This window comes from Corvus cornix, chromosome 1 (assembly GCF_000738735.6).
Source record: "Corvus cornix cornix isolate S_Up_H32 chromosome 1, ASM73873v5, whole genome shotgun sequence".
Taxonomy (NCBI): Eukaryota; Metazoa; Chordata; class Aves; order Passeriformes; family Corvidae; genus Corvus; species Corvus cornix.
Window position 1 is genome coordinate 33,350,457 of NC_046332.1, and position 27,202 is coordinate 33,377,658.

The 27,202-nt window shown below is 40.3% G+C and overlaps 1 protein-coding gene across 2 annotated transcripts; it reads right to left on the reverse strand.

The window, feature by feature from the left end:
- Window positions 1-5,540: 5,540 nt before the first annotated feature.
- Window positions 5,541-23,147, reverse strand: EED (embryonic ectoderm development). Of its 2 annotated transcripts, none has more exons than XM_039562307.1 (12): window positions 22,646-23,147; window positions 19,667-19,819; window positions 14,239-14,331; window positions 13,248-13,313; window positions 12,432-12,557; window positions 12,232-12,313; window positions 10,543-10,676; window positions 9,568-9,701; window positions 8,343-8,448; window positions 7,411-7,569; window positions 6,892-6,965; window positions 5,541-5,870 (listed from the first exon to the last, which is right to left on the reverse strand). In XM_039562307.1, the coding sequence occupies exons 1-12, from the start codon at window positions 22,766-22,768 to the stop codon at window positions 5,744-5,746; spliced, it is 1,377 nt and encodes a 458-aa protein (XP_039418241.1). In that variant the 5' UTR covers window positions 22,769-23,147; the 3' UTR covers window positions 5,541-5,743. The 2 variants fall into 2 exon arrangements, with proteins under 2 accessions (XP_039418241.1, XP_039418231.1); XM_039562297.1 differs by having other exon boundaries at window positions 5,542-5,870; window positions 10,585-10,676; window positions 22,646-22,788.
- Window positions 23,148-27,202: the final 4,055 nt, after the last annotated feature.

Consider the following 27,202-nt stretch of genomic DNA (forward strand, 5'->3'; position numbering starts at 1 on the left):
AAGCAGAGGGACTCAAGGAATAAAAGGTAGGAGCTCAACCTGGGGCCCAGAAGAGGAGGAAAACAGACTGATGAAACCAGGAAAGCCATGTAAGAATAGCTTTTGAAGAGTAAAATTAATTCTCCCCCAGGTAATTTATGGAACAAAGCTCACGGTTATTTCCTAGAAGCCACGGAACAGACCCAAGCCCTGAAAAACTTAAGTCTCCCGCTTGACTAAAGGCTTAATTTTCTTGAAGACATATGTTTGTGGAGAAGCAGCAATGAGGGAAGTTAACAGAGGGCCAGGCTGAACTCCCTCATCAGAATGAGTCATTAGGATGATTCTGTGTGACCTGTCAAATTCTGCTGTAGGATATGGTATTTTGTCACACAGATGGCAGATGCCTCGCATAGTTGGCGATAGGAGTGCATCAGAAGAGACACAAGGACCAAATGGAGGCTGGGAGTGGTCATTACTCAGCTTCTCACACTTCTAAGGAAGCATCTGCCTAGTGAGGAAGTAATTTACACTTCATAGGCCTTTGCAAGGTGTCAGGGTTAGGGAATATGTGTCTGCATGACCTAACAGCCTCACTGTAGCAGCACAATTTAATTAACAAAAGAGTGATTTATTTGTAAAAAAAGAGGTACTATCTATAGCTTCCTCATCTGACTGGCCAGAGCTGCCCTCTGTGAAATAACCCTCATGTCACTATTCCTTGTTGCAACTTTCTATGGCCCTCACTATCTGACATGGTTTGGTGAAGAGCGAGTCATATACCTAAAGGTATTTAAACCCCAGGGTCCTGTTTGGGCAGAGGCTGTCTCTCTGCTGCTCAATCTTCTCTAGTTACAACAGGCTACTTTTGTTCTGACCAAACCTGCATTCCAGTTATTCCAGATGCTGGTGAGATTGTTGTTTGGGCTTTAGGAAGCCAGACACGCTGGACTAGTGGGTGGGATCAGTAAGTCCAGTATTAACGTTGTGGCTGCTCTTCCCCCAGCTCATCATTAAGGCTGTAAATGAAAATATGTAATTGTATGGGGTTTGACTAATTCAGTAGTGTGGATTAAGAACTCCTCCCAGTGCTGTAGCCACTGTGGGTTTAGCAGGTGTTGTCTCTGAGCTGACTGAATGTGGCATGTGCTTGAGAGCATCATTGTAAATTACTTTTCTTTCCATGAAGGGAAGACTCTATCCCCCCTGAGTATCAGTATTTTCACTGCTGATTTTAACTAGCTCTGTGAGATCCTATCATATGATCACTAGTTAGAATGCTTGAGGAAACAGGCATTCCATTTGTCTAAGGAAATTTAATGTAAGAAACTACGGGGTTTTCTAACCTGTTCCCCAACAATACGTTTTACCTCAACACCATGGGAGAAAAGGATTATGTAGAAGCAGTTCAGTAGTAAATCTGAGGAGAAACAAAGATCCAATACATACATTCATCTATTATGCCTTTAACATATATATATGTGTGTATATATATATGTGTATATATATATAAAATTCCTCCCTCCCCACAAAATACTAAAATCCATTTCCCCAGGTACGTCCAGAGATGTAATGCCTGTAATAATAACAACCTCGATGTAATGTAATTATTTTGTAATGATCCTTCTACATTTAGAGTATTTTCCCCCTTCCCGGTTTCTAGCTACTAGCGAGGTCAGGTTTGAAAGAAAACCTGTTAAAAAAAAAAACAAACAACACAACAAACAAACAAACAAACCCAAAAAAACCAAAACAAGAAAAAACCCTGTCTACTGATCATTAGGCTTTGAGGCTAATCATACCCTTCCATGCCACTCATAACCATGACGGGGTAGATGTATTTCCCTCCATTTTGGGACATTTTCCCAAGTTTTCCTTTCCAAGCCAACAGGAATTGTTAGTTACAGTGGAGATTCTTTTCACAAGGGCCCTACCTGTTTTTAGGTCTGCCCTCACCTCATCACCATGCCCAGAGAAAAAATTAAAAATACAGCAAGCAACAAAGTGCATGTGTTGCTGCTGGCTTATACAGAAACAGATAAAAAATTCACAGCAAGCAGTCAAAATTCTAATTATGCAGGGGATTTTTTAATTTGTTTTTATAAAGTTGCTTTATTTCTTTATTGTAAATATTCTTCTGAGACAGCTCATGGTGACAGCAAAGCATTCTCAGGTGAACCTAAACTTGTCTGTAGCACTTGTAGAGGAAGTAAATTCCTTGGCTTTTAGCCATGGAACCAGAGCTCCCCAATACAATCAGTAGTGAAACATGAGCATGAAATGCACCAAAGAAAACAAGCACTCCTACCTATACTAGGAAGGGCAAATTCAGTCCGTATTTGCATAATATTCTTTGGCTTAACATTAAAAGCCTCAAGAAGAGGCTCTTGCATTGTGGTAACGTTCTTTATTCATTCACCACCAGATGGAGCATCATCCCAGGAAACAGGACCATACTCTGAGAACAGAGACCTTTTAAGTGAACCGCTAATTTAATAATCAGGAACCTGTTTTCTATTTCTACTTCCAGCTCTGGTACAAAGCTTCTTGCTGCCTCTGCGCAAAGTCTCTGCCTAAAAGTTAGAACTTTAGTCCAAGTCTACCGTTTATGCAATTTCTAAGATTCTGAAAGTTGTTAGAATAAGACAAGCAAGGGCCTCCAGGTACCTCTACTCTTCAGCTTTTTTTTTGGGGTTGTTTTTTTTTTTTTTTTGTGGAGGGATAAAAGAAGGATCTCTTCAGGGAGATACTCAGTGTGCAATAACTGAGCAAATCAGCAATCTTCAAATTTTATTATGCTCTTCACACAGAGTTCATAAAGAACAGACCTCTGTAAGAGCACTTGCAGCCTCTGAAACAGTTACCTGACTGTACTGCTCTTACTCATCAGCCTGACTTTACCTCTCCCTCACCTGTCTTGAGATGGGGAACAGAAGGAGTCAATTACGGAATTTGTCAAAGAACAGACCTAAAGATGGCATGAAGACCATGGGGAAGAACACATGTTCTTTCAGGATGTTTTTGGTAGGCTTCTCTAATACTAGGATTAAACCACACTTCTATTGTTGAAGAACTTAGGCACTGGATCTCTCAAGCTGTGTTTCACGAAAGTATATATTAAACAGTGAAAAGGTTTTGGAAAATACTAAACTCTTCTTTAAATTCTTTTGCAATGATTATACCTCTACTACCTCTGTATCTTCTAGAAGACACACAATAATTTTATTCTCATTTTTTTTAAGTCTAGAACTAGGCAGCTGTAGGAAGAAAACACCCTAATGAAATAAATACACAATTTTTATATCCACTTGAGCTTTATCAGTCTGCCTGTTGACAAAGGGACTTTTTCCCCCTGTTGTGTATCTTCAAGATACTATTAATTCTACAAAGCAGATGGGGCTGACTGTTGTAAAGGAGAATTTTTTCTCCCCATGGCTTGTTACGGCTCTACTTATGCAAGTTCTTCCCTTCATTAACACTTTTAATCTGATTTCAGCTCCATCCAGGTTTCTCAGGGCAAAGCTGCTAGAACACCTGTCTGCATTTTAGGAGGACAGTCTTCAGCACATTCATAAAACAGAACCTAACTGCTGACCCTAACTGTGTTAGGCCTCTTTCCAGTCAAGTACCACCCTTCCTTTCCTTCCTCTCAAACAGAGCAGCTCATTTGTCCGAATGTACCACTTATGTACCAAAACAACAACCATGGCTGAGAAATCCCTACTGCTTTTGTATCCCACTTCACTCTCAACTCCAACCATGGGAAAACACAGAAGACCCAGACCAATGACATGCTACTGTAAAGCATTTGCAAAGGCTAAATGGCACCAGCCTCCAACCCAAGTGTTCTTAGTACAGCTAATTCAATCAAAGTTCTTTCCTTGAGGCTGCAGGAAGCCTGAGCACTCCCACCACCTTTCTGGAGTGCTCTCCCAACCACACCCCAGCCCCGTAATTTTTCAGACTCTGCCAACCCCACATATTTTCCATACAATAAACTATGAGGTCTATGGGCCACTGCTGTTGCATAAACACTGGCTCATACTCTGCCAGCAGTTCTGTAGATGCAGGAGGTTAAATACTTTCCCCAAGTGCCAGTCTTACCTGTCTCCCTCTTCAGCTGATCTGTGTTCAACTCTGCAGGAAATTTCAGTTTCCTCCCTCCAGCACTCAGGCTTCTACATGGCTCTGCCCAACTCCGTGGTTTTACACTTGGCTTCTTGATCATGGCCCCCTGACCAGACACTCATGGGCACAAGAAAGACCATACTGGCCATTTGGCTTGTGCAAGAAAAACAAGGTCCCAACTCCAGCTCAATTACACACTAGTTTTGGACAGACCTGTGGTACTACTGCACCTGCCCAGTAGTAAGGACAAGGATTTAAAAGAGGGAAAAAAAAAAAGAAAACAATCATATATTACAGACTAAAATTTGTAAACTACTTGTCAGTTCTGGCCTTTGTTTTTCTCAGGTTCCCATGGACGTAAATCAGAACTGGTTTAGTTATATTACTTCCAACTGAACAGGTAGTTTATCTAACCAGAGAAGTTACAAGCTTCCCCAACTGTAATAAACAGAAGAAACCAATAACCTGAAAGCTAAGAAGTCAGATATGCACTTAAGAAGTCAGAGCAGACAGGACTACTTAATCTACTGATCAGAAAGGCACCATTATATTGACAATGACAGTGTACTTGTATTTACATCATAACTAAATACATTCTTCTCAAATAACATGTTATGTTGAAGGATAAGGGCACTGTAGGGGAAAAAAAGTATGTAAGTGGTTCAATCTCAATAAATGTTATGTACCTTCTTCCTCACTCAAGTACACACAGCTACTGAGCAATGTCCTGGACCACTTTTGTAACACAGACATGAGCATTTCTGCTATCTGCTGACAAGACACACACAAAGGTTTTGAACACAGATTATCACTGCTAATAATTTCTGCCATCTTATCCATTTTTCCCCTTTCATTTTTATTAACTGTACACATTTTAAACCTATATGAAATAACATTGGTTTTAGAATCCATTATTCCTAAGGCAAGTAAAAGCATTGAGGAGGCTATTTGGGAATACTGACAATAGAGGCAATTAAAATACATTTCTAATAACTAACTTTTAGATAAACACAGCAACTTGACAGTCAGAATTCAAAAAACTGAACAACGTGATCCACAAAACAAAGCCAGTAATGTTTTTTCCCCCACAGTCATTAACAGATACGTTGAAAAGCAAATTCCAATTTGAGATTACTAAAAATGAAATAAATTTCAATCTGCAACTAATTTAAGGAATGAGTTAAAAATATTTTTAGAAATTGTTTAACAATTATGTATATTATATTCTTAAGAATAGTATTTCCTTTGTGTTGCCCCTGAATAATAGCTTCATCGGTTTTCAGTTACAGACGGCACAAAATACAACTGCAAGCATAAATACACCAAATTTCTAGCAAGACGTTGCACATTCACGTGATAGCTCTACTCAAAGAAATTTCCTAGGCCATAAGTAAAAACTCCTTGTGGGAAATAATTAATATGGACAATTCAGAAAACTTTACAAAAATATTTCTTTTTATTAAAAGCAGCAATTTCAAGCAGAACAATACACAGAATGTAAACATCACTAAGTCCAGCTCAAGCCTGCCGAACCTTCGAGAAAGTCTACACTAAATGCATCTACTGTACTAGCAAGTTAACAGACTATATTATAATTTGAAAATATATTTTCTACTATGAATCAAGAAAAAGTACTTTATCGTAATCTGTCCCAGCGCCAGATACTGGCATCATCACACACCGCTATAAGGATACTGCTATCCCTGCTAAAACTGGTCTGTCGGATGGCAGCAACACATTTAGGATGAGTAAGAGTCGTACACCTAGAAAGAAAAGAAAATTATTCAGCTGCAATGTTAAATCTTCCTACTACATACTGGAGCACTGTTTCAGCAATCCCTTATTGATGTGACCAAGGAGGAATTGAAGGCAACAGGATTATGGCCTTCCTGGTGTATTTTGTATTCTAAATGTGGACTTGGGAAAGCAGAGTTTCCTGTTCACCCACAGTTGTTTCTCATCCACCCAATTTTTAGTGAAGCAAGGATTGAAAGCTTATTGAATCACATTATTTAGGACTTCATAATCAGTGTATTTCCCAGAGTTAGGAATAAAATATCAAAATCGGGTGATAAAAGACTGCAGCACTTTCAGAAACTTCATACATTAATGTACTCATACACATGTATTTACATGGATTATGTAAATAAACATATAGAGATATGTACAACATATAGGGTATATAAAAATATAAGCATAAAATATTTATATATACAGTGTATATCCATTTCATATACAATGTTTTTTGGGAGTGGGTTTGTTTGGGGCCTTTTTTTGGGTTTAGAGGTTTCTTGCATTTGTATGTTTACATACACATGTATCTACATATATCTAAGAGATATGCTGTAAAATTGCCTGGTAACACAGATGAGGAACTGCAAAGCCATACTGTGCTCATAGCTCTCCTTTACACTCTCATTTTTCACTCTGGTCCTGTCGCCTATATCACCTTTGTCACGTGATACACCCACCTAGCACATCATCTTCTAATGGCTTTGCAAAATTTCCACCCAATTAGTTTGTAAGCTCTGTGAGAAATAAATTGTCTTTTACTGTATCTACACATGGTAGCCAGCACTCCAACTGGGGACTCTTGGCGTTACTATAATATAAATTATAAATCAGTGAGATATAATAAAATTAACCTTCAGGGGCTCACAATATTTATTTCCCTAGTAATCATAATGGAGATTAGGTAGTACTGTTAAAGAATTTCTCTAGTTATCAGGAAAGGAAAAAGAAAAGTACCCCAACTCCCTATCTTAGCAAAAACAAAGTACTCACTTAGCTTTATGCGGATCCTCTATTTCTAAATCCCAAACATAAAGTTTGCCAACCTGATTGCCCAGAGCAAGCATCTTAAAAAGAAAGCAGAGGATAGAGAAGTTTTAGAATACTCCATCAAAGAATAAAGTCAGGATTTTATAAAGGCTCTAGAGCTGATAAATTGTGTGTAAACGTTTAAACATGAATGACTTAATGAGTTTGTTGAAAGAGTCAGAAAGGCTGTAGAATTGGCCTCCTTTCTTCCATTTTATCAATCTCTGCAGAGATGGGAGGAAGACATCAGTAAACATATTTTTGGTGGAAAACAAGTATTTATTTGCAGGAATTTTCTTCTACCAGGCAGAACCCACACTAAAAATCTGGAGCTCCTGCAGGTTCATATAAAGCCCCTTAGAGCAAACCATTCTGTTTCTCAAACATCACATGAACCAAGATTTTTCCTATGCCCATAAATATGGAATCAATTAAAAGCTACACACCACCTTCAAATACAGCAAAGTCGAATCTGACACATACCTTTTGCCAGAAATCCATTGAAAATCTCATGTACCATATGTCACACTGGCTATAATCAAATCTCCCAAGAATGGTCACGTTTGACTCACTGGGCTTGATTTTATCTATATCATCTTCCATCTTGCCAGGCTTCCAGCAAACAATGGCATTTTCACAAGACTGGAATGAAACAATGGCAAACATCACCTGTAATTTATACTGCAGAATCAGTCTAAACATAAGCAAACATTTAATCTCACAGCTTCCCCAATGAGATTACAAAAAGTAGAACTGAAAATCTCATCTCTGTCCTTAGATCACAGCCATATCACCAACAATAATCACTGTCCATCACTGGCAACCTGATGCCCTCACAGCTTTGCCAGGTAATGGGACTGCAGGAGCCCTCCCTCACCCGCCTCAGATGAAGTCAACCAGATGTGCTCAAGCACAGTTTCATAAGCAGCTTAAACTCATCTTGGTTTGAGGATTGTTTACCCAACGCCTTTGACTAAGAGGACTGTGCACTCACCAATTGCTGGCATCAAGGCAGTTGGACTGCCTAGTTAATATCTGCAAGCCAATGTTGCTAGTGGACACAACACATTAATCAAAATTACTCCACTATGGTAACTCTCATCTCACTCTTTAGAGACTGGATCCCTCATCAGTATCTATAGATTCCCTTTCTGTATGTTCTGTGCAGATTCTGGTTAGCCAGAAACTCTGTACTTTTAGCAGAGGTACAGCTGTAGTAAGAATTTTACTTTCTAAGTATAAGCTGCCTACCCACACATCCTGACAGTTGAGAAAATTCACAATACACTCCACAAAATCATTTGACACAAGACAGTAATTTAACCTATGACCCAAATGCTAATAAAACCTTTATTGTTTAGGATCCTCAGGACCAGCAAATAAATGTAATGTAGTTGAAAAAACTGCAGCATTACCTTGGAAAGAATTAGATCTCCCAGCCACCGTACACAGTCAACATAATTTCTATGTATGTCTCTTGTAGAAAAGTCAGGAAAGTGAATTTTCTGGGAAACAAAAGGCCTATGGAGAAAATTGCCAAGTGAGATTCAGAGAAACAAACACAGAAGCATAAGTCTCATTTTTAATAACCAGTTTTAACATATTTCGATCTTAAAAGAACAAGCCCAACCTTTTTAAGTTTTATAACAAAGTAGATTTTGTATGCAGGGTTTTTTTTCTTTTTAATAGTAATAGGAACAGTCCCTGTTTTCATCCTCATTCCTAATGAAATAACTAAGTTTCCCACATACAACACTGTGCAGAGACAGTGCTGAGCAAAACCACTCCTTCAGATGCTGAATACAACTCCTGTCACCAAATACTTCAAGAACTAATTAAAGCTCAGTCTTCCTGATGCTGCTTCTGCAACATCTAAACTGTTAAATAGAAATGCACACTTAAAAAAAAAAAAAATCATCATTTTAAAAAAAGCACGCTAAAAAAGCATCATTTAATATTTGGTAACATTACCAAAAAAAGCGAGAGTATTTTCACAGCTAGTCTCATTGCTGAACATGTTCACTGTGTTTTAGACTCTTCAATTCTCTCAATGGTTTAACTGGAAGTTAAGATCAAAAAGTTGAAGAACTTCATAAAGGAGGATTTATCTATCATGTATCTAGTTGCTATGTTTACTTGGTAATTTACTCATATCTGAGGTCAAATCAGAGAATGATGAAAATTAAAGTTACTACTATGTAATCAGTTTTGTCCCCACCCCAAAGTCAAATAATACAGAATAATTAACTACTCAATATCAGATTATTTGACACATTCAATTACACAGATTTGATTTCCTTCTAGAAATTTTGAGATGAGATGAAGAAAAGATATTGACATCTTGAAATGCATGAAATACAAGCTTTAAGATAATAATTCTAGACATTTTCTAGTCAAGCAAATAAGAAATAATTAAGATACTTAAAAATAAAAATCTCGGGACTTTGAATCAGAATTCAACAGAATTCCAGTGAAGCAAACATCAATAAGACCCATAATCTAGTGAGATTCAGTACCCAGCACAACATCCAGGTCACTCACTATCCCCAAGAACTCCCAACTTGGAAAGGAATTAACCTGGACGGTTGATAGGAGTATTCATGTGTTGCAAAGACAGACAAGGAGATGAAGACTACGTACCTGTTGGTTTTATTTGGGTTGTACTCATAAGACTCTTTGATAGCATTAATCATTCTCTTGGAATTAATTCTCCAGAGTTTTAGAGAGTGATCCATCCCACAGGACATGATTTTTTCACCAAGAAGATCATAATCCTATGTATATAAAATAATTTTGAGCACTCCCATCCTAAGATGCATCATATCAACTCAGATGTTATTCCATCGTTTCCATCAAAACAGCATTTTATGTGTAGAGAATGCAATAAAACTGCATATTTTAAATAGAAAAACACTAAGAATGTAATCCAGCTCACTGCAAAGCAGCACAGCATCTTAATAATTATATTTAGTCTCTCTCAAGAAAGTGAGACATATTCAACAGCACTGACAGACAGTGAATCTACAGCTGGTTCTCCTCCTTCAGTAAGTTCCCTAGGAGCAACTTTGGCAGAATTCCAGGGCTATGACATGGGTGAATAATACAGTGTCAGGTTTCCTACAGATGTACCCTTCACCTTTCACAACAGGTCACACAACAGGAATGGAAAGAGTTCTTAAGAACAGCATATTAAAACTTAACTGTTCTAGCTGATATTTGCTGGGTACCAGTGTCTGTTCACAGCCACTGAAAAACAATTTAACTAAACTCAAATAACTTCTTTCCTTCACTACCATGTCTCTCAAGGTTTATTTGCTTATGCTGCTTTGACTTGATAAGACCTCAAGAACTTCAGAAGTGGGACCATCATGAAATGTTTTTACTCCTTCTAGCCCCACTGAGCCCTATTTTGCTCACTTCTAGGCTGCACCCTGAGAAAACCAGCTATTGAAACACACAGATCCTGTCTGTAAGAGGTGGCCACATCAATCAAACCACCTGACATTTAAAGTTGTCTATCCCCTTAAAACAGTATTTATGCACTTCCAGTTGGTTATTTTTAAGTAGCTGTAACATCAAAAACAGTGCACAAGAGGATATAAAGTTGCTTACTACCCTTTGTGTATCTACATGACTGCCCCACAGTCTTCCACTTACTGCACTTAACACCTCATCCCTGTGCCCTTCTACTCCTCCAAATATTGCAACCAGCGTGTCTGTCTGGATGTTCCACAGTCTCAATGCATGATCTATAAAGAACAAATAAAATTACATGCTGCTTTTTATATGGACATTTGAATAATATATTTCAGCTTAACCACTTTCAGTAACAGGTGTTTATGTAAACATCAAAAAAGCACTTAATTCTTCTTCTCGTTAGAAACAATAGAACTGCATTAACTAAAATTGCTATTATAACTAACTGTTAAAAGTAATTCTGTAAGTGAAAAAGTGTGCCCACCCTCTCCCCTAGGGACAGTTTCTAGCAAAAACATGCTCGGATCTTTAGATGATCCAAAAAGCAAAGGAAAGTCTGATCTCAGACAAATATGCTTTTCGTCAGTCTTAAAACCAATTTCATGTATCAAAAAATGCTAGAATTCCTTTCTGCCATTCTAACATCAACATTCAGAAAAGTTGTGATTTTCCATCTTTTAACCTTGAGATTTATTCTTTATGAACCACAGATAGTAGGGAAAGGAAAAACCGTTTCTATAAACAATATGTATTCCAAAGTCAATGAGACTAATCCACATGTTTAAAGAAAGTTTTACTAATTTCTAATGAAGAACCTCTAGTGTATCTCCCATTTGGAAATGGGAACCTCTAGTGTATTTCCCTTTTGGATTCCACAAGTACGCTGCGCTTAATTACAGCAACACACAAAATCCCAGAAGGGACACAGGTGGCCATGCAGTCCCAAATATTTTCCTCTTTTTTATTAATCTCTCAGCCAAGTAGTTCTAACATCTCAGCTATTCTCCTGCCTCATGTCTTCTCAGTGATAGTACCTGGTCCAGAGATTGTACATTAAAACTTGCAGTACTGTGGCTAATGTCAAAACAGTATTACAAAGAGAACCTAAAAAATATACAGAAACTGGATGTTTACAGGCCCACAGCACCAACTTGACAGATGCAAGCATCCCAATTCCTGTTCTCATGTAGCTTCATCAGTAAGTCCAAATATACTAAAGTCAAAAGTCTCTTTCAGTGAGTATTTCCAACTCAAGCATTCCTGAAGGCTGGCTCCTTGGGGCAGATCATGCCCTTACTTAACACACAGTCAAGATTAGGAAGTTGTGACTGTTAAAACTTTCGGCACAAGCCCGTAAGACACCATACCAAAAACTCCCTTCACTAGTATGTTTTTTACACAAAGTCCAATTAAAGTTTCCAAGCAACAGACAATCAAAGTTTTTCCCAAAGAACATGATGGTGAATGCTGCCTGCAACATTAAGACGCCCCCACTAGATGGCAACGTGATTCAACAACTGAAAAATATTTAATTCAACTGTCTGAAAGCAAAGAGCAAACCCAAGGCTCCTGACTGTTCTCTCTCCTAATAAGTAGCACTATTCACAGTCTCTCTGCACCACAGGTGGAGTTATGGCTGTAGGCCATGGATTTAATAAGTATAAAATATATAGCCATGAAAAAGCATGATTTGCTCTCAACTTTCAAGGTGAACTTTTTCAGTGCCATTCATAAAAACAATTCATTAAGGTTTTCGGCCATATTCAAGACCAAACTCCAATCCAAAGTATCCTCATTTATACAAAAACAAAAGAGGTTTTTCCTCACCTTTGCTTACAGATAAAAGAAGATTTGGATCTCTTGGATGGAATTTCAGTTCATTGATTGCATTTCCATGGCCCACGTAGTGCTGGGATAGAATTCAGAGACCAAGTTACCATTTCCCCTCATGTTTACTTGTACTTAGAAGAAAAAAGTGTCATGCCTTACTGAAACACAAGCTGCATCTCGAAGTTCTGAACACTCACCTTTATGCACTGCATTGTAATAGGATTAATTATCCTAATAATACCCCTGGATCCTGCCACAGCCAGAAGAGGATGGCTTGTATTGCTATCATATGTCCATGCACAGGTATAGAAATTTTCATCTGCCTGCAATGCCTTAAGTTAAGGATCACAGAACAAACAGGAGATTTCTCTTTTTTAAACATTTTATTCTAAGCAAACTTGTTGCTATTTTATCCAGGTGCCCAGGAGTCTCTGCTGGACCCCATAAGAAAAAGACACATATTCAGTTATCCACCTGCAAATACCAGCAACATCACCTTTTCTGTAGATGTTAATTACCTCACTTCTGTTCCATAACATACAAGGACACCTTCTCTTTCATGGCATCCCATTTGATTGGGAATAATGAATCACGACTGAGTTCACAAGTTAATGACTTGTGTATTGCAAAGGATCAACACAAGTTATTAATGCTTCAGAGCATGAAACGCAGTTCTTAGGCTTTAAACACAGTTCCAGTTCACAGGGAAACTGAGACAACTGTTAAACAGGGAAACATACAAATAGTAGTGTTGGGAAGATTAAACTGATGGAGAACTAGTTTTCAAATACTTTAATACAGTCTGGTCAATGAGTCTGCATTTTTAACATTTTTTTAACAGGAGGGATTCTAGGATGTGGGAAAGAGGCAAGACTTGGACCTAACATAAAGAATGCACCACATGAGCAAAGTATGAAATCACAGACAAAACATTTGTATGCTTTTTCCTACAAAGCCTCTTGATTTTTCATAAAGAGGAAGAAAACACGTGGGTATTTAACTTAAAAGGATACATCAGCATCCACGTAAGACTGCAACAGACGGATTTCTCCTTGGGAATGACACTCATATAAAGTAACCTGGAGGCAAAAAACCAAAAATAAGTAAGTGGGAGAGACTGCTGCTTAGTTGTGACATATCAAAAGAAATCACATGCACCCATCTATTGACTGCCTGATGGGGAGAGGTAGAGTGCATCTACAGTTTAGATTTCATCATCTATTTGTCTCCAACAGGTGAAAATGGTTTGATAAAAGAATGCCCACAGCACTTTCAGTAAAGCACCATTCCAGGACTTGTCAGCTGTCCTTCCCAGATACTAAAGTCTATTATTTGAATTGTCTTAATAAGATAAACCCTTGTTGGAATTAATTACCATAGTCATCTCTAACATGACTTGGTCTTTTAATGACTCATTGAAACCTTGCTTCAACTTAGTTTAATACTTTTGGTGACTTGCCAGACAGAACAAACCTAGAAATGAAATACTTCTCATTTATTCACGACAGTTGCATAGAACACACTTCAGGAGTTATTTTCAAGACTGAAATGACATTGATCCTTATTCAGAGGAAGTCTATAAATTGACTCCACACAGGCCATCAATTTAGCTACTAAGCTGGCTGGTATCACTGCAGACAGTTCTCACCCCGTATATATGAGTATGTATGAGTACATGACCTTTAGAAAATAATAACATTTATGAAGAGAAATTTTATTGAGAAGGTACATTTATGCACCTCTCTTCCTTATCCCATATGCATATTACTGAAGGACTTTTTTCTTTACTACACAGGTTAATTATCAAATAGCTAATATATGACTTCGTAGAACAATCCAAAGGACACAACTCTCCCACATAACAGATGCTACACATCTTAGAAATACATCTGTTTATATTAAGTATTGTGTGCCCATACCAAACACAGGTAAAGGGATTGCTTGAAAACAGGAATGCATGCAGAACCACACAGAAGGGCGTATGGTGAAAAGCAGATTACTCACTCTGTTGCTGCCTACAGTGGCAAAAACAAGAGGATCACCTTCTTTACTGTGCCAGTTAAACTGGACACCAAACAGAGGCTGGCCATGGTCCTCCTATAGGGGTAAAATAAGATTAGAGATAAAAAACCCAACAAAACCCACAGGCATATTATTGCTGTGAAATTCAACAGTTCAGTTAACAAGTTTCCCTCCTCAAACTAATGGATTCACAGCCAGTATAATTTTAGACAGTGAACAGTTAACAATCATAGTTTTGTAACATCACATTTTAACTTAGCTGTCGTAAATGGAGGTTAAAGGAATATTCTGACAAACACACCCCTCCCCTTTCTTTTTCCACCAAGCTTTTAAAAAGTAAAGGGGAAGAACTGTTCTCTCAGTTACGGCCAGAAGCTGGCAGAACTCCCAAGTTATAGCTGCAGCTCTACTATTTTGTTTTGCAATTTTCAACAAGGTAACTTCTGCATCTAAGGTCACACCTATATGCATTTTCTATCTTAATTACTTATACACAAGGATTTGCAACTTCCCAGGGAAGAATTACCAGGAGAGAGAAGAATTATATTGGTAAAAGGATGGAGAAGGGCCACATTTAACTATTACATTACAGTTAGGTCTTGTAACTTTGTCAAAGAAAGACACAATCAACTCTCCCCAGCATGTCACAATACTGCTACAAAGTTCATGTCTACAAAGTGTTTTCAGATTGCCTTTACAAACAGTTACCAGAGAAATGCCAAGTATTATTTTTACACAACTTACATCAGTTTGAGAGAAAAAAAATAAGCAGATATGTTTATGAATTGTGATGAATATGGTGGTGCTTGCTAATAATTGATAACAGTATTTTGGCCTGTCCTGACAGGATGTTTTCAGCAAGAATAATGCTCATTGAAGTGCCTCCCCACAGGGGACTGTCTGGGACAGTACAGGCAGGAAGGAAGTGTCTCATGATGGCTGTTAAGCAGCCTTCAAATGGCAGCGCTTCAGAGACAACCCGAGAAGCACCAGCCCTGGCAGCTCTGGCCTATCCAAAACCAAAGAATAAATTTGAGATGGGGGTGCAAGTAGGGAGTCTAACACTACTCAGAAAAAGAAAAGTAAAGGAAGTCTGGAAAAATTTTAAATAGTATTATTTACTGAGAAAGGCATTATCTGTTATTAACAAAAACATCTAGAAGAGCTAGAAATAGAAAGCAGAAAATCTTTCAGAGATGAAGGCCCTCCTGCAATTCTTAAGAGAGGTAACAACTTTCAAAGCTCAGCACAGATTAAAAAGAATTGTTCAAAGTTCAACTCAAAGTATTACCCATACAAAAGAACAAACTAATGGCTTTATGGGATGAGGGGCACGGGCTATTAGGAAAGAGTAAAGTAGCAAGGTTATTAGTAATCCCAGGACAGAAGGAAAAAGCAGGTATTCAGTATCTGTAAAGCAATACAGTTGAACTAGAAATGAAGAATGAGGAAAACTGTAAGCCATAAAATTGCATACACAAGGCCATGATTTTTGTGTGCAATACATTCATTAATTTTACTTTGTAGCAATAAATTTATTAATTTTACTTGGTAGCCTTGATTTTTGAGCGTATTTAAGTCTTGTTTGAAGAGAATGGCTGAGAGATCAAATTCAGAATGCTTAATAAAGTTCTTCCACTGATAATTACTAGGTTTCAAAATTCTGCTTGAAGGAGTTCATGCTGGTGAATAGTGAGAACTTCTAACATATCACATGAAGTAACACAGGTAAAATGCATGGATTCCTACTGCTTTATTACAGATGCATATTAGCAGGTTTTGCATTTGTTTTTCTGGAATAACCTTGTTTTCTGTCATATGCCCTGTTTCTGATAAATTTAACAAAATACAAAAAGTGAAAAGCAGTATGTTTTTTGCCCTCAAGACAGGATATTTTTTCAGCATAAGTTGCAGTAAGTTTCTGATTTTCTAGGTAGGACCCAGACCAAGTTAATAAGTAGAGGTATATAACGGAGTGCTATACTCTTTCTGTATTTTTATATTTGAGTACATACCTAAAGTATTTTGCAGGCTTTTTCAATGAAAACCTATTTCCCTGGAAAAAATTACTCTGCAAGACAAATGTGTTTAGTCCACTTACTTCACCCACACTACATTTCTCACACCAGGTGCTACAATCTCCAAGAGCCTGACCATACATATTGCAGTTTTGCTGGTGTTTGATGGATGAAGCAGCCAGGCAGAGACTCTGGCAGGAAGATACCAGTGTATCTGCAGAAGGTTTACTCCTATTTAAATTCCCAACATCCTCACTGATCAGGAACAGCACATAGCTATTCTGAAAATACCTGTCTCTTCTAATTCTTGTCCCAAGTGCTAAACAATGAAGGAGGTTTTCCAAAACATCGTATTTCTAAGTGCCGTGTACAATGGTTATGCTCAGATGCCAAGTATGTGACACAAATCTGACACTGGTTTGTACAGACAGAAGTGACCCAGATACCCGTCCAAAAGTAAAATTGTGAAATGCCATCTTGTCCCTGGTATGAATAAAGGGCACAAAACCCAAAGTACTCAGGTTCTTCATGCACTAGAGAAAGAAGGCAGAGGAGAAAACAGACCTATTGCTACAAAAGCAAATAAATAAAACAATCAATGGTGAGTTCCAGCCTTATTCACTCAACACCAACCCAGGTTCAATCAAAATGTAATACTAGACCTGTTTTTAGACACAAGTACTATGCCAACACAAAAAATAATCACCTGCATGAATGCCTTTTAATATACGTCACCCACACTGCCAGTGGGGAACCAACTGCCCACACATGCATTTCCAATACCCAGAAGGGGAAGTAAGCCATTATGGGCAGTGGGTTTAGTTACATTTAGTCTCCATTACACATCAAGAAGCTAGAATCCTGTGTGGCATTGGATACTGGTTCCCAGGTCAGGGGACAGCAAGCAGAAGCTGAGACAACACCAGGCTGCTTACAACTTTTAACACACACCGTAAGCAGAAGCAAAGGGTAGAGAAAATAATTGCATTGCTTTAAAGGGAGCACAACAAAGCAAAATATACATGGTTTTCTGACAAAAGATCTTTAAGCAAAACATATATGGATATATGAGGATGTGTTAGCTGTATACGCTCATTTATAAACCCTATTTCCATTCATCCCACAGAAAGCAAAGATTTTTCAGTACATCTTACAGTGACTTAGTACTCCAAAAAGAAAAAAGGCAGCTTTTTATTTCCTGTTGTTTTCCGAGTTGTATTTTCTCTCCTGATGCTTAAATTTCACCCAAAATAACTTCCAAAGTAGTGTTTGAAAAGCATATTTAGCAAGCACTGAGTTTTTCAGGCTGAGTCATAACCGTTTAACACTCAAAGCAGACAGTAATGGCCATATTTCTTTGTTTCCCCAAGGAAAGAAGTAAAAAGCAAAACAAGAGGGGAAAACCAAGAGTACAAAAGTGGAAAAACACACAACTTATACACCCCTAAAGAATATTCATTTCTATATTTTTACATCATGTTGACCCATGATAACTTCAATATCAGCACCTTACAGCATAGTTTAAAAACATAAACTAGGGGATATATGATGTGGTACTCAAAGAGTCACAAGCGTCTTTCTAAACCCACATACAACACTCCATCATTAGAGTTTTCTTCAGAGTATCTGCAAAATTAGTATGGAAGAACAGGAAAAGGCAAAGGAGAGGCTTCCTCAATCATGAAGTAGAAAACCAAATTTGGCTGCTACCTAGTCTTTGTCTTAACATGCACATCTCATATTATTAGCATTAATTTCAGATCAAAAAGAAATGGGGGGGAAAAAGCAAATAAAAATACCCCACGTAATTGAAAGGCTACATTTACTCCCTCACAGCTTGATTCCACTTGCACAGGAATCTGTTCACAGGCTCTGATTCAAATCCACGGAAATCAGGGATTGCTTAGTTTCATAGTTTGGTCTTTTGGGTCACTCTACAGTGGGGTCTGGATTGACACTGAGGTGAGGGAATGTTTTGTCTTCCCAGAAGACACTTGGAAAGTACTAACCCTTTTTGTCTGCAGACAGAAAACAAGCATGAGTAACAAAGCTCAGAACTTGTTAGAAGTTTGGGTGCCCAAAGGGCCGTGTCTGTGTCTGAAGTATGACTTGAAGCCGCAAATAGCACCATCCGCGGGGGCGATTCATGCGAATCACAGGAACTGCTGCCTACCTTGGTGAAATGAAACAACTTCCCTTCCTCCTACACCCTCAAAGGACTGGAGGTAATTTTTATATTTCAAGAACACAGTAAGATCAATTTGTTTCCCAGATACTTTTGTCAGTGTAACTTGATATCACAGTTTCTCCAGTGGCAACGCTCATTTAGGTTTCCATGCTGCAAACTTTTTTTACGCCCTCGCACTCAGTACCCCAGTGTTTCAGTAAGGCAGCCTGAAGACAAAGCTCAGAAAGAGCCACATCAGCACAGCTCCACAGTTAAGCATGGGGGAATGACAAAACATTCTTAGAGCAAGTCTGCAGAAAATATCCACTACTGAGCCGCACAGATCCTCGTGCCAAATAAATACAGACTGTAACGAAACTCCCATCTTGCTCCAGACACAATCATTTTTTATTTAGAAATCTTCTAAAAATCAAATCCTAGGGCTTATTTACAGCTTTTGCTACATAAACATCCCACACGAGGCTGAGGAATGAGAAAAGAAGAACATCCTGGCAGCCTAAAATAGTCATGAATGAGAAAACTCATTCAGTCCACCATAGTCCGTCACTAGTGCAGAAGAAAACAGCCCCATGCAAAAACAGCAGAACAGGGAGTAAAGACCATGAATCCACATCTCTTAAAACCATCAGGTGTTATATGGGAAGATACATACTATCTAAATCAGGTGCTAACACATGATCCCAACACTCACAATAAATTAACCAAATTGCACCACATAGTAGTTATGATACTGCCAGAGGACGGAAAATACCTGATCTGGTGTGTGTTAGGTAAAAGCTACTCTAATATTGTTGGGTTGATTTGCTTGGGGTTTTTTTTCAACATGTAGAAAAACCTGTGCAGGTTCTGTGCTTTGCATGGAGTTGTCACAGATTTTGGTTTAGTTCAATTTGTTCATCTAACTTCTTATATTTATCACTAGCATCCAGAACTTCAATGAAATACATAGTTATAGCATAACTTCGCAAACTGTACAAAAATGGGGTTTAATTGCAGCACTACCGACTGTTTCCTATTTCTCTTTACCCCTTTTCTTCAAAACTTTGGGTATTCCAAGTAAGAAAGGTACTCGCTTCAAATTAGAAGGGAACATAATTGTTTAAAGATATTTAAAAGTATCTAGGTTGACACTGTCTCACGGCCAACACTAACACTGCTGCCAGCAAGTGGTGCCCAGCATTCCCTGAAGCCCACACATACCTACCTTTAGGCTATTTACACATTTGAAGGAATATTTGCACTTCTTTGACTTCCATTTTCCTTTCCCCCAGCTTTTTCTTCCTGGTGCATTAGGAGTGTTTGTCGGTGTATCAGGGCGTTCGGTGTTAGTACCGCTTTCAATACTAACAGCATCATCCTGAAAACATTCAAAATCATACAGAATGTCACAAAGACATCATTAACTGCTGTATAAATTCAACTAATCTTGCAGCACTTGGCCTTTTCACTTTTTCTTCTCATCCATAAGAAGAGATCTCCCAGGACTTGCTGTTATTTAGATTCATGTATTTAAATCTAATGCCAACATAATAGTATTCCTCTCTAGAAACAGAACATGAATCACACAAGGATTACTCCAAGAGGGAGAGATACGAACTGTGACCCAGTGATGTTTCTTCAGAATACTGGTCGCTGCTCTTAACAAAATGTCTAGAGATAAAGTAGCTGCTTCCCTTAGAGAACATCTCTGATCCAGATGAAGTGAGTACTTCTGAAGTACCGAAGAAGAGTTGTTTGTGTAAAAACATGAGGCTTGACCTTACCTAGAACCAAGCCATTCTGAGGCTTCTGTACACCCTCAGCAGCACCAGTCACAGCACAGCTCCGCAGTGGGTCAGCATCAACATCAGAAGACAAAGTCTCACCTCTCTCTGCTGCTCCTTCCCACAGATACCTAATTTTTTCCACTAAAAGCTAAATTCTGATCAGCTAAGTAATCCAACTGGCCCTCCAACCATTAGCATAAGATAAGAATGGGGAAAACTGAAAAAAAGAGATACCCAAAACACCCCTTTTCCAGCCATGCAGAGATTTTAAATCAGCTTTGGACAATCAGCAGAAACTACAACTTCATGTGTGGTCTTAACTGCAGTGCACTGTTTAAAAGGACATGTCCCTGCATCACCCGTCAGAGAGCACTTCACCTTTACCTGCATTGTACCTGCCAACCCTGTGCTTCCATGTGAGTATGTTCAGCTTGCTAAAAATCAACTTTTCCCATTCTTTCTGGCAAGACAGTCTGTTCACTTTCCATCAGAGTAGTGGGGGGAAAACAACTCATCCCAGGCCAAGCAATTTCTAGAGCTGAACTAAGGCAGACAGAGGCAGACAACAGCCTGTCACTGGAGGAGATTCAAGCTGCACTAGGAAGTCCACGAGGAATATGGAATGAGGTCAACTATAAACATTAATACACCAATTCCCACCAAGCATTTATTCTTTGTCCCAGTTTCATGTCTGTATTATCAGAAGCCTGTAGAGGTGTACTAGTCTTTGTCTGCCCAACAACTCTGAAAAACAGGACATTCAGAGGAGAAAGAGGAGGAGAGATACCACACAAACCCATAAGTGTACTGCCCAAATCTGGAGTCATTTCCTTCACTTTGTACCCCTAAAAGAGCCAATCCTCCACTAATATGCATCACCAAGTTTAACAATTTTTACGTTTTCCCGTTTTTTCTCCTTTACCCTAAAAAATGTCAGAGTTTGCCCAATTCTCACCTCCCAACAGCACTTGCCAGAATTTTAATACTTGACAAGACTGAAGTTTTCTCTGGACTAGCCACATATTGTCAGCGAGAGAACACCAGGCAGCTAGTGTGGTGCTACTACACCAGGTATCTGCAACTACCACATAACCAACAAACCTGCACATGGGACACCTGTAGAGCAAAACATACCCCTTCTCCAAATCAACACTATTATGTCAATTTTAAACAGAATCCCCCATCTTGCAGAAGTAGTGGAGTCCAGTAAGAAACTCTTGAAAAAGGAATCCCTTCACTGCTGAGGCAACCCACATCAGGGAATCATATAATCATAGACTGGTTTGGGTTGGAATGGACTTTAAAGATCATCTAGTCTAACCCACTGCCATGGACAGGGACACCTTTCACTAGACCAGATTACCTAGGAGCCACATTCAGCCTTAAAACACCTCCAAGGATGGGGCATCCACAACTTTTCTGGGCAACCTGTTCCATGGTTACTGGTAGAACACAGCTGACAGCAAAGCAAGCCTGAATGTCTGTCACCAAATTACACTTCGATCCACAAACGCTGCTGAGCTATGAAAAAAAACAAGAGCAGTGGTGTGGAACATCTCAAACCTGCCTGTCACCTCACAAACACCACTTCCAAAAGTTGCAGAGGATGTAGTCCACATCCCTCACTAGCTGGATAAGTGCAGAAAAAAACCTCCACGCTCTATAAAACGCACACACAAATAATCCCCTCCACACCAGTAACTACATAAAGTGACTGCTCGATACCTTAGATTAAGTTTACCTTTCAGGTATAAAGTTATTCTACATCAATCACATTACCTTTACTCCGAACACTAGAATTTCAACTAACTTAAGAGATTACAGACGCCATCCCTGCTGCCTTCTGCTGACGGTAGCTTACGAGCACCATCTCCTACTTCTCATTCGCCAAGAGGCTGCACACATAAACTTGTGCTGCATGTTACTCTACAACGTGACAGTGAAGACACACGATGCAAAACTGCAAGAAGGATGGAAAATTCTGCTGGATTGCAGGAGAAAAAAAAAAAAAAAGAGAGAAGTCTGACGTTTTGAAGCAGAGTTCGAGACAGAGCCCGCTCACAGTCTGGGCCTCAAATCCACCTTCACCCACGTGGAGGCAGAGCGAGCGTCTCTCCCCCAGACCCTCCTCGGTCTCTCCTACCGGGGCCTCCCTCCAGCGGCCCCGAGGGGCGGCCACCGAGCCGAGACGGGTGGGCTGAGACCCCTTCTCCCTCTCCCCCCTCACCCCTTCTCCCGTCCGGAATACGGCGATGTTCCCCCACGGCGGGGCCCGCCTGGGACGGGCGGCGGCGGCCCCCCCTCCCCTCAGCGCTCCCGCCCGCCCCCGGCGCGAGGCCCCGTGCCCGCCGCGCGCGCGCTCCCGCCACACCACCTCCCCCCACCCCTCCTGCCGCCTCCCCCTCGCCCGGCCTCACGTTCTCGTCTCCGGACAGATCCCCGGGATTACTGTTCTCGTCGCTGCTCAGCTTCTGCTTCTTCGCCGGCATCTCTCCCGCCGGTGCCGCCGCCGCCGCCGGGGCTTCTCCCCGCTCAGACATCTTCCCCGCCCCCCACCCACCGCCACGCAGCCGCAAAGCGCGGACGAGGAGGTTGGAACGGCTGTGCCGTAAAGCGGCCCCGCTGCCCCGGCTGGAGCCGCTGCGCCGGCGGAGGAGCGCCCTTCCCGCCGCTGGAAAAGCGCCCTTCCCGCCGCTGGAAAAACGCCCTTCCCGCCGCCTCGGGGGCTGAGCGGGCGGCGGGAGCCCCTCTCGCCTTGGGGGGCTCTGCCGAGAACTAGCCCGCGTGTTCACAGCACGGCAGCGTGGTGGCACTTGCCTAGCGCTGCCTGTAGCCCGAGCACGCGTGTGATGGAGAAACAAACAGCCCCTTTCGCCACGGGTGTTACTGACCCCTCTGTCCGTCTTTTCTTGTGCCCAAAGGGTCTGTTGGGGCCTTTTTGAGTTCTCTTACTCCTCGAAAGTCCTTCAGTCTGGAAATAAAGTTTCCGGATAAGAAAAACAGGCTCTTCTCTGCTTCCTACTCCTGTACTCCCTGGCAAGCTACTTCTGCAGCTATAAATTAAATAACTGCAGTTGCCAGTTTTTTATTTATTTACTTATTCACAAACCACAGGTCCCTGAGTCATAATTATTATGAAGAGGAAAAAAAAAAAAAAAAGCTTCTAACAAAGAGGAAAAGTAATGTGCCCACAGGCACAGCATCTTATCTGCTACTCTTGAAGAGGCAGAAACGAGTCTTTTCTCCCTGCGGGAGACATTCCAGTCTCAAAAAAGCTTTGAGGGAAGTGACAGAAGTGAACCGTGCCTAGTATATAAAATTTAATCTCGCATGAACTTCAGAGATAAAGAGGAAGAGATATACTTCAAATGGTGCGTGTATTACAGTGTTTTTAGCAATAAACAGTTTCTCTTCTGCAGAACTGTAGGCTCCAATGAAGCATTACACAACATACAGCAAAAGGTGGTAGTTTACAGGTAAACTACCTGCCTAGGTCTGTGCTGTAAGATCGAGGTTTTGATAGAAATGTTTGTGGGAAAATATACAGGCTTGTTTCTAAAATATGACAGGATGTTTTTTAAACTGACGTAATAAAGACTAAATCACGACTGTGCTGCAGATTTGTTAAAAGAAGGGCAGCCACAAAGTTTTCAGCAGAGAGAGTTTTTAACTTCTCCCTGTGAGTGCCCCTTAGCTACTGGGGAGAAGACAGCTCCCCTTCGTCCTGCAGCTGTCAGCTGACATGCTCCAGACGTCCAGCTGAGCTGCACGTTCAACTGCACCATATTTCACCAGCTCACAAGGGAAGTGGAAGCCTCAGCTAGCCTGTGCTTCATGGCCAGCGTGCAGAAAGGTTCCTCACCCACTCCAGAATCAATCAGTTTCAATCAGTTCGTGTCCCTCACAGACTGCTGTGTCCTGGCAGGTCTATGCCTTCTCCTATTTTCCAGATGCTGGGGAACCTCCTTCTCCAGGTGATAGCTCTGCTTCCCTCTCGAGACACTTTTTAGTCTAAACCACTTGCTTTTTTTTTTGCTTTCTTAGAAGATATGAAAGGCTGGTGTACCAGGGGAGCCCAGTTTCCAAATGTCATAGTACATTTCATCAAGCTTCTATTGAAAGAATTAGTTGTGTGGTTAAACACAAGCTTGAAAGTTTGGAGAATTTGCTTCAATTTGCGCTCTTCTGAGATGCTCTTTGGAAAGCCTCCATGCTTTTCTTTGCCTCAGTTTCTCAACAGTGTTACAGGAGAAGCGCTTCTTACATCCCAGAGGGGTATTATGAAAAAATATGGTTCATTATTTGTTTAATTAGTATAATACTGCTATATAAATACCATATGCATATTAACTAAGAAGTAATAGGGCCCTTGATATAGTGTATAGAGGAAAACAGGAGAACAATAAAGTATTTTTTAAAAATCTGCAGTCAGTTTTAAGTAGTGATTTAATGGTATTTTAAAAGCACATGGTGGGTACCTGGGAGACTGGATTTAATTTTGGCAAAGATTTTGCCAAATATGTGTTCTCATAGGATTGCAATAATAACTGTCAAAAAATTTCTGGAACGCCTCAAAGACATAGGATCTTAAGAGATGGTCTGGCTTGGTTTGGTTTGGTTTTTTTTTAATACATACCACAATATTTCTGGATCATTCAGGGACATTGAAATACTTTTTATATATATGGGTAGAAAGTAAACCGGTCTCACGCCTTTCATTCATTCTCTTCCAGGCAAGCTTCTTCACAGAATCATGGGATTGTGGAGGTTGAAAGGAATCTCCAAAGCTCATCGTCTCTAACCCCTGTTCAAAGGGCCAGTTAAAGCCAGTTCCTCAAGGCCTCATTGAGTCCAGTTACAAATACCTTCAATGCAAGCTATTTTGCAGCCACTGTGGTCTTCTGTGTTCAGTGTTTGACTACCCTCATGGTAATCTTTCTTTTAAGTTGTAATTAGTCAGAAATTTGCATGCTTCAATTAGTGTCCTTTGTCTTTTCCGTGTCCTTTGTGACTGGGTCTGCCCCCTGCTCCATGGAGCAGCAGACCTATATGTTTCTCAGCCTTCCTTTTGCTGCCACTGTACCTACAGAAGCCTTTCCTGGTAACCTTCCCCTCCCTGTCTGGTTTCATCTCCCAGATGAGCTTTGGCTTTCCTACCACCAGCCCTACATGCTGAAGCAATATCTCTGTGTTCCTCTTGGGCAGTCCATCTGTGCTTCTGTTTTCCACACACTTCCTTTTTGTGTTGGAGTTCATCTGGGAGTCCCTTATATATCCATGCTGGTCTCCTGCCACACTTGCTTGGTTTTCTGCACATTGGAACAGACTCCTCTTTTTCTTAGAGGAGCTTCTCCTTGAAGATCAAGCAGCTGTCCTGAGCCCCATACCAATTGGATCCTGCCAGTAAGATTCCCAAGTAGGCCAAAACCTGCTCTCCTGAAGTCCAGTGTTGTGATTCTACTACTTGTCTTGCTCATTTCTCTCAAGATTTTCAACTCTACAGTCTTGTGTTTGCTGCAGCTACATCTTTGACCAGCTTGCTTTTGTTTGTGGCAGGTGCAGCAAGACATCTCCCCTGGCGTCTTTCTTCCTTGATATGCTTCAGGTAGTCCGCATACCTTCTGTCTTCTTCTAGTGGTGATTTTGGCAATCTGCTGCTCCAGGTAGCTCAGAACTTTTGTCTCCAAGAGTAGGCAGCAGAGGATATGTAAGAAAGAATGTAAGAGATAGTGGTGTTCTAAAGAGTCTTAGAATTAGCTCAGGGTTTCTGACTGTGTGGGTAGCCCTTAATTTTGCCATCTTAAAGACGAAGGGGCTGTGCTGTGCTGGGAAAGGAGGATATATGGAATAGTGAGCTAGTGGGAAGACATCAAGGAGTAGAGGCCTGGTTAACAAGTTTCTTGTTTCCACTGATACAGGGAGCATGGAGAGGTATTTTGCCCAGGCAATACGTGTTTTCTTCCAACCTCTCCTGTTACTCAGTGAAGCATCTGAGTCTGGCTCTTTAGAGCTCCTGCATTAACAGAGGGGCCCTGGCCTTTGTGCTGCCCCGACCCTATGCTGCCTTAGGAAGCACTTATTTTACCTATGTGCAGAGATAGCCCCACAGCTAAATTACCTGATAGAGGATCTGCTCTATAAAAAGTGCTTCCTATTATTGTTACTAACTGTTTTCTATGTGTCTGTAGATCAGAACTACTGAATTAACTGGAAAAAAGTAATTCTTTAAATTCTATTAGCTCGATGGGAAAACAGAGCCATGGCAACTGAGGTGGATTCTGTTCTGCTCCGTGTATAGCCAATAGCCCTGTCAGTCCATCCCCAATTACACAGGCCGTTCCACTGGTATTTTTATTAAGAGTCTGAAAACATGGCTGGATTTTCAGAACACCAGTTGAGTTTTTAAGTCTGACAGCTAACACAGCTTTTGCCTTATGAAAACAGCAACATTAGAAACAAACTGGAAAAGCATCCACACAGAAAACCGTAGCATCCCTTTTGTGTAATGGGAGTGCAACAGCCAGAAAAGGCTGCAGTCTTTTCCACCCCTCTCACTTTTGAAAGATTAATGGGTCAAACCTTCGGCTGACTCATACTCTGAAAACAAGGAACAGCTCACACATTTAAATCTTGCTGCAGAAGTTCAAGATTATATGGATAAAACTTACATACGTTATCCATCTGCTAGAGCTAACAACCTGCATAAAAATGGAAGATGTATCTGAATCAGAAGACGAGACAGCTGAGTTGATCTGACAGCTCAGTGATACTGAAGGAAGGATATCTCACCCACCCCCCTTTCCAAACCTTCTTCATGTTCCTAATTCTGGTTTTCCAGCACTTCTCTTCCATGGGCTTTGCTTTTCAAAACGCTCTCAATGAGCCAGTTCAGCTCACTAACCCAGAAGAAAATTGATCAAGCACGAAGTAACTTGATCCTTTGTCTTTAGCTAATGGGCAAAACCAGACAAATG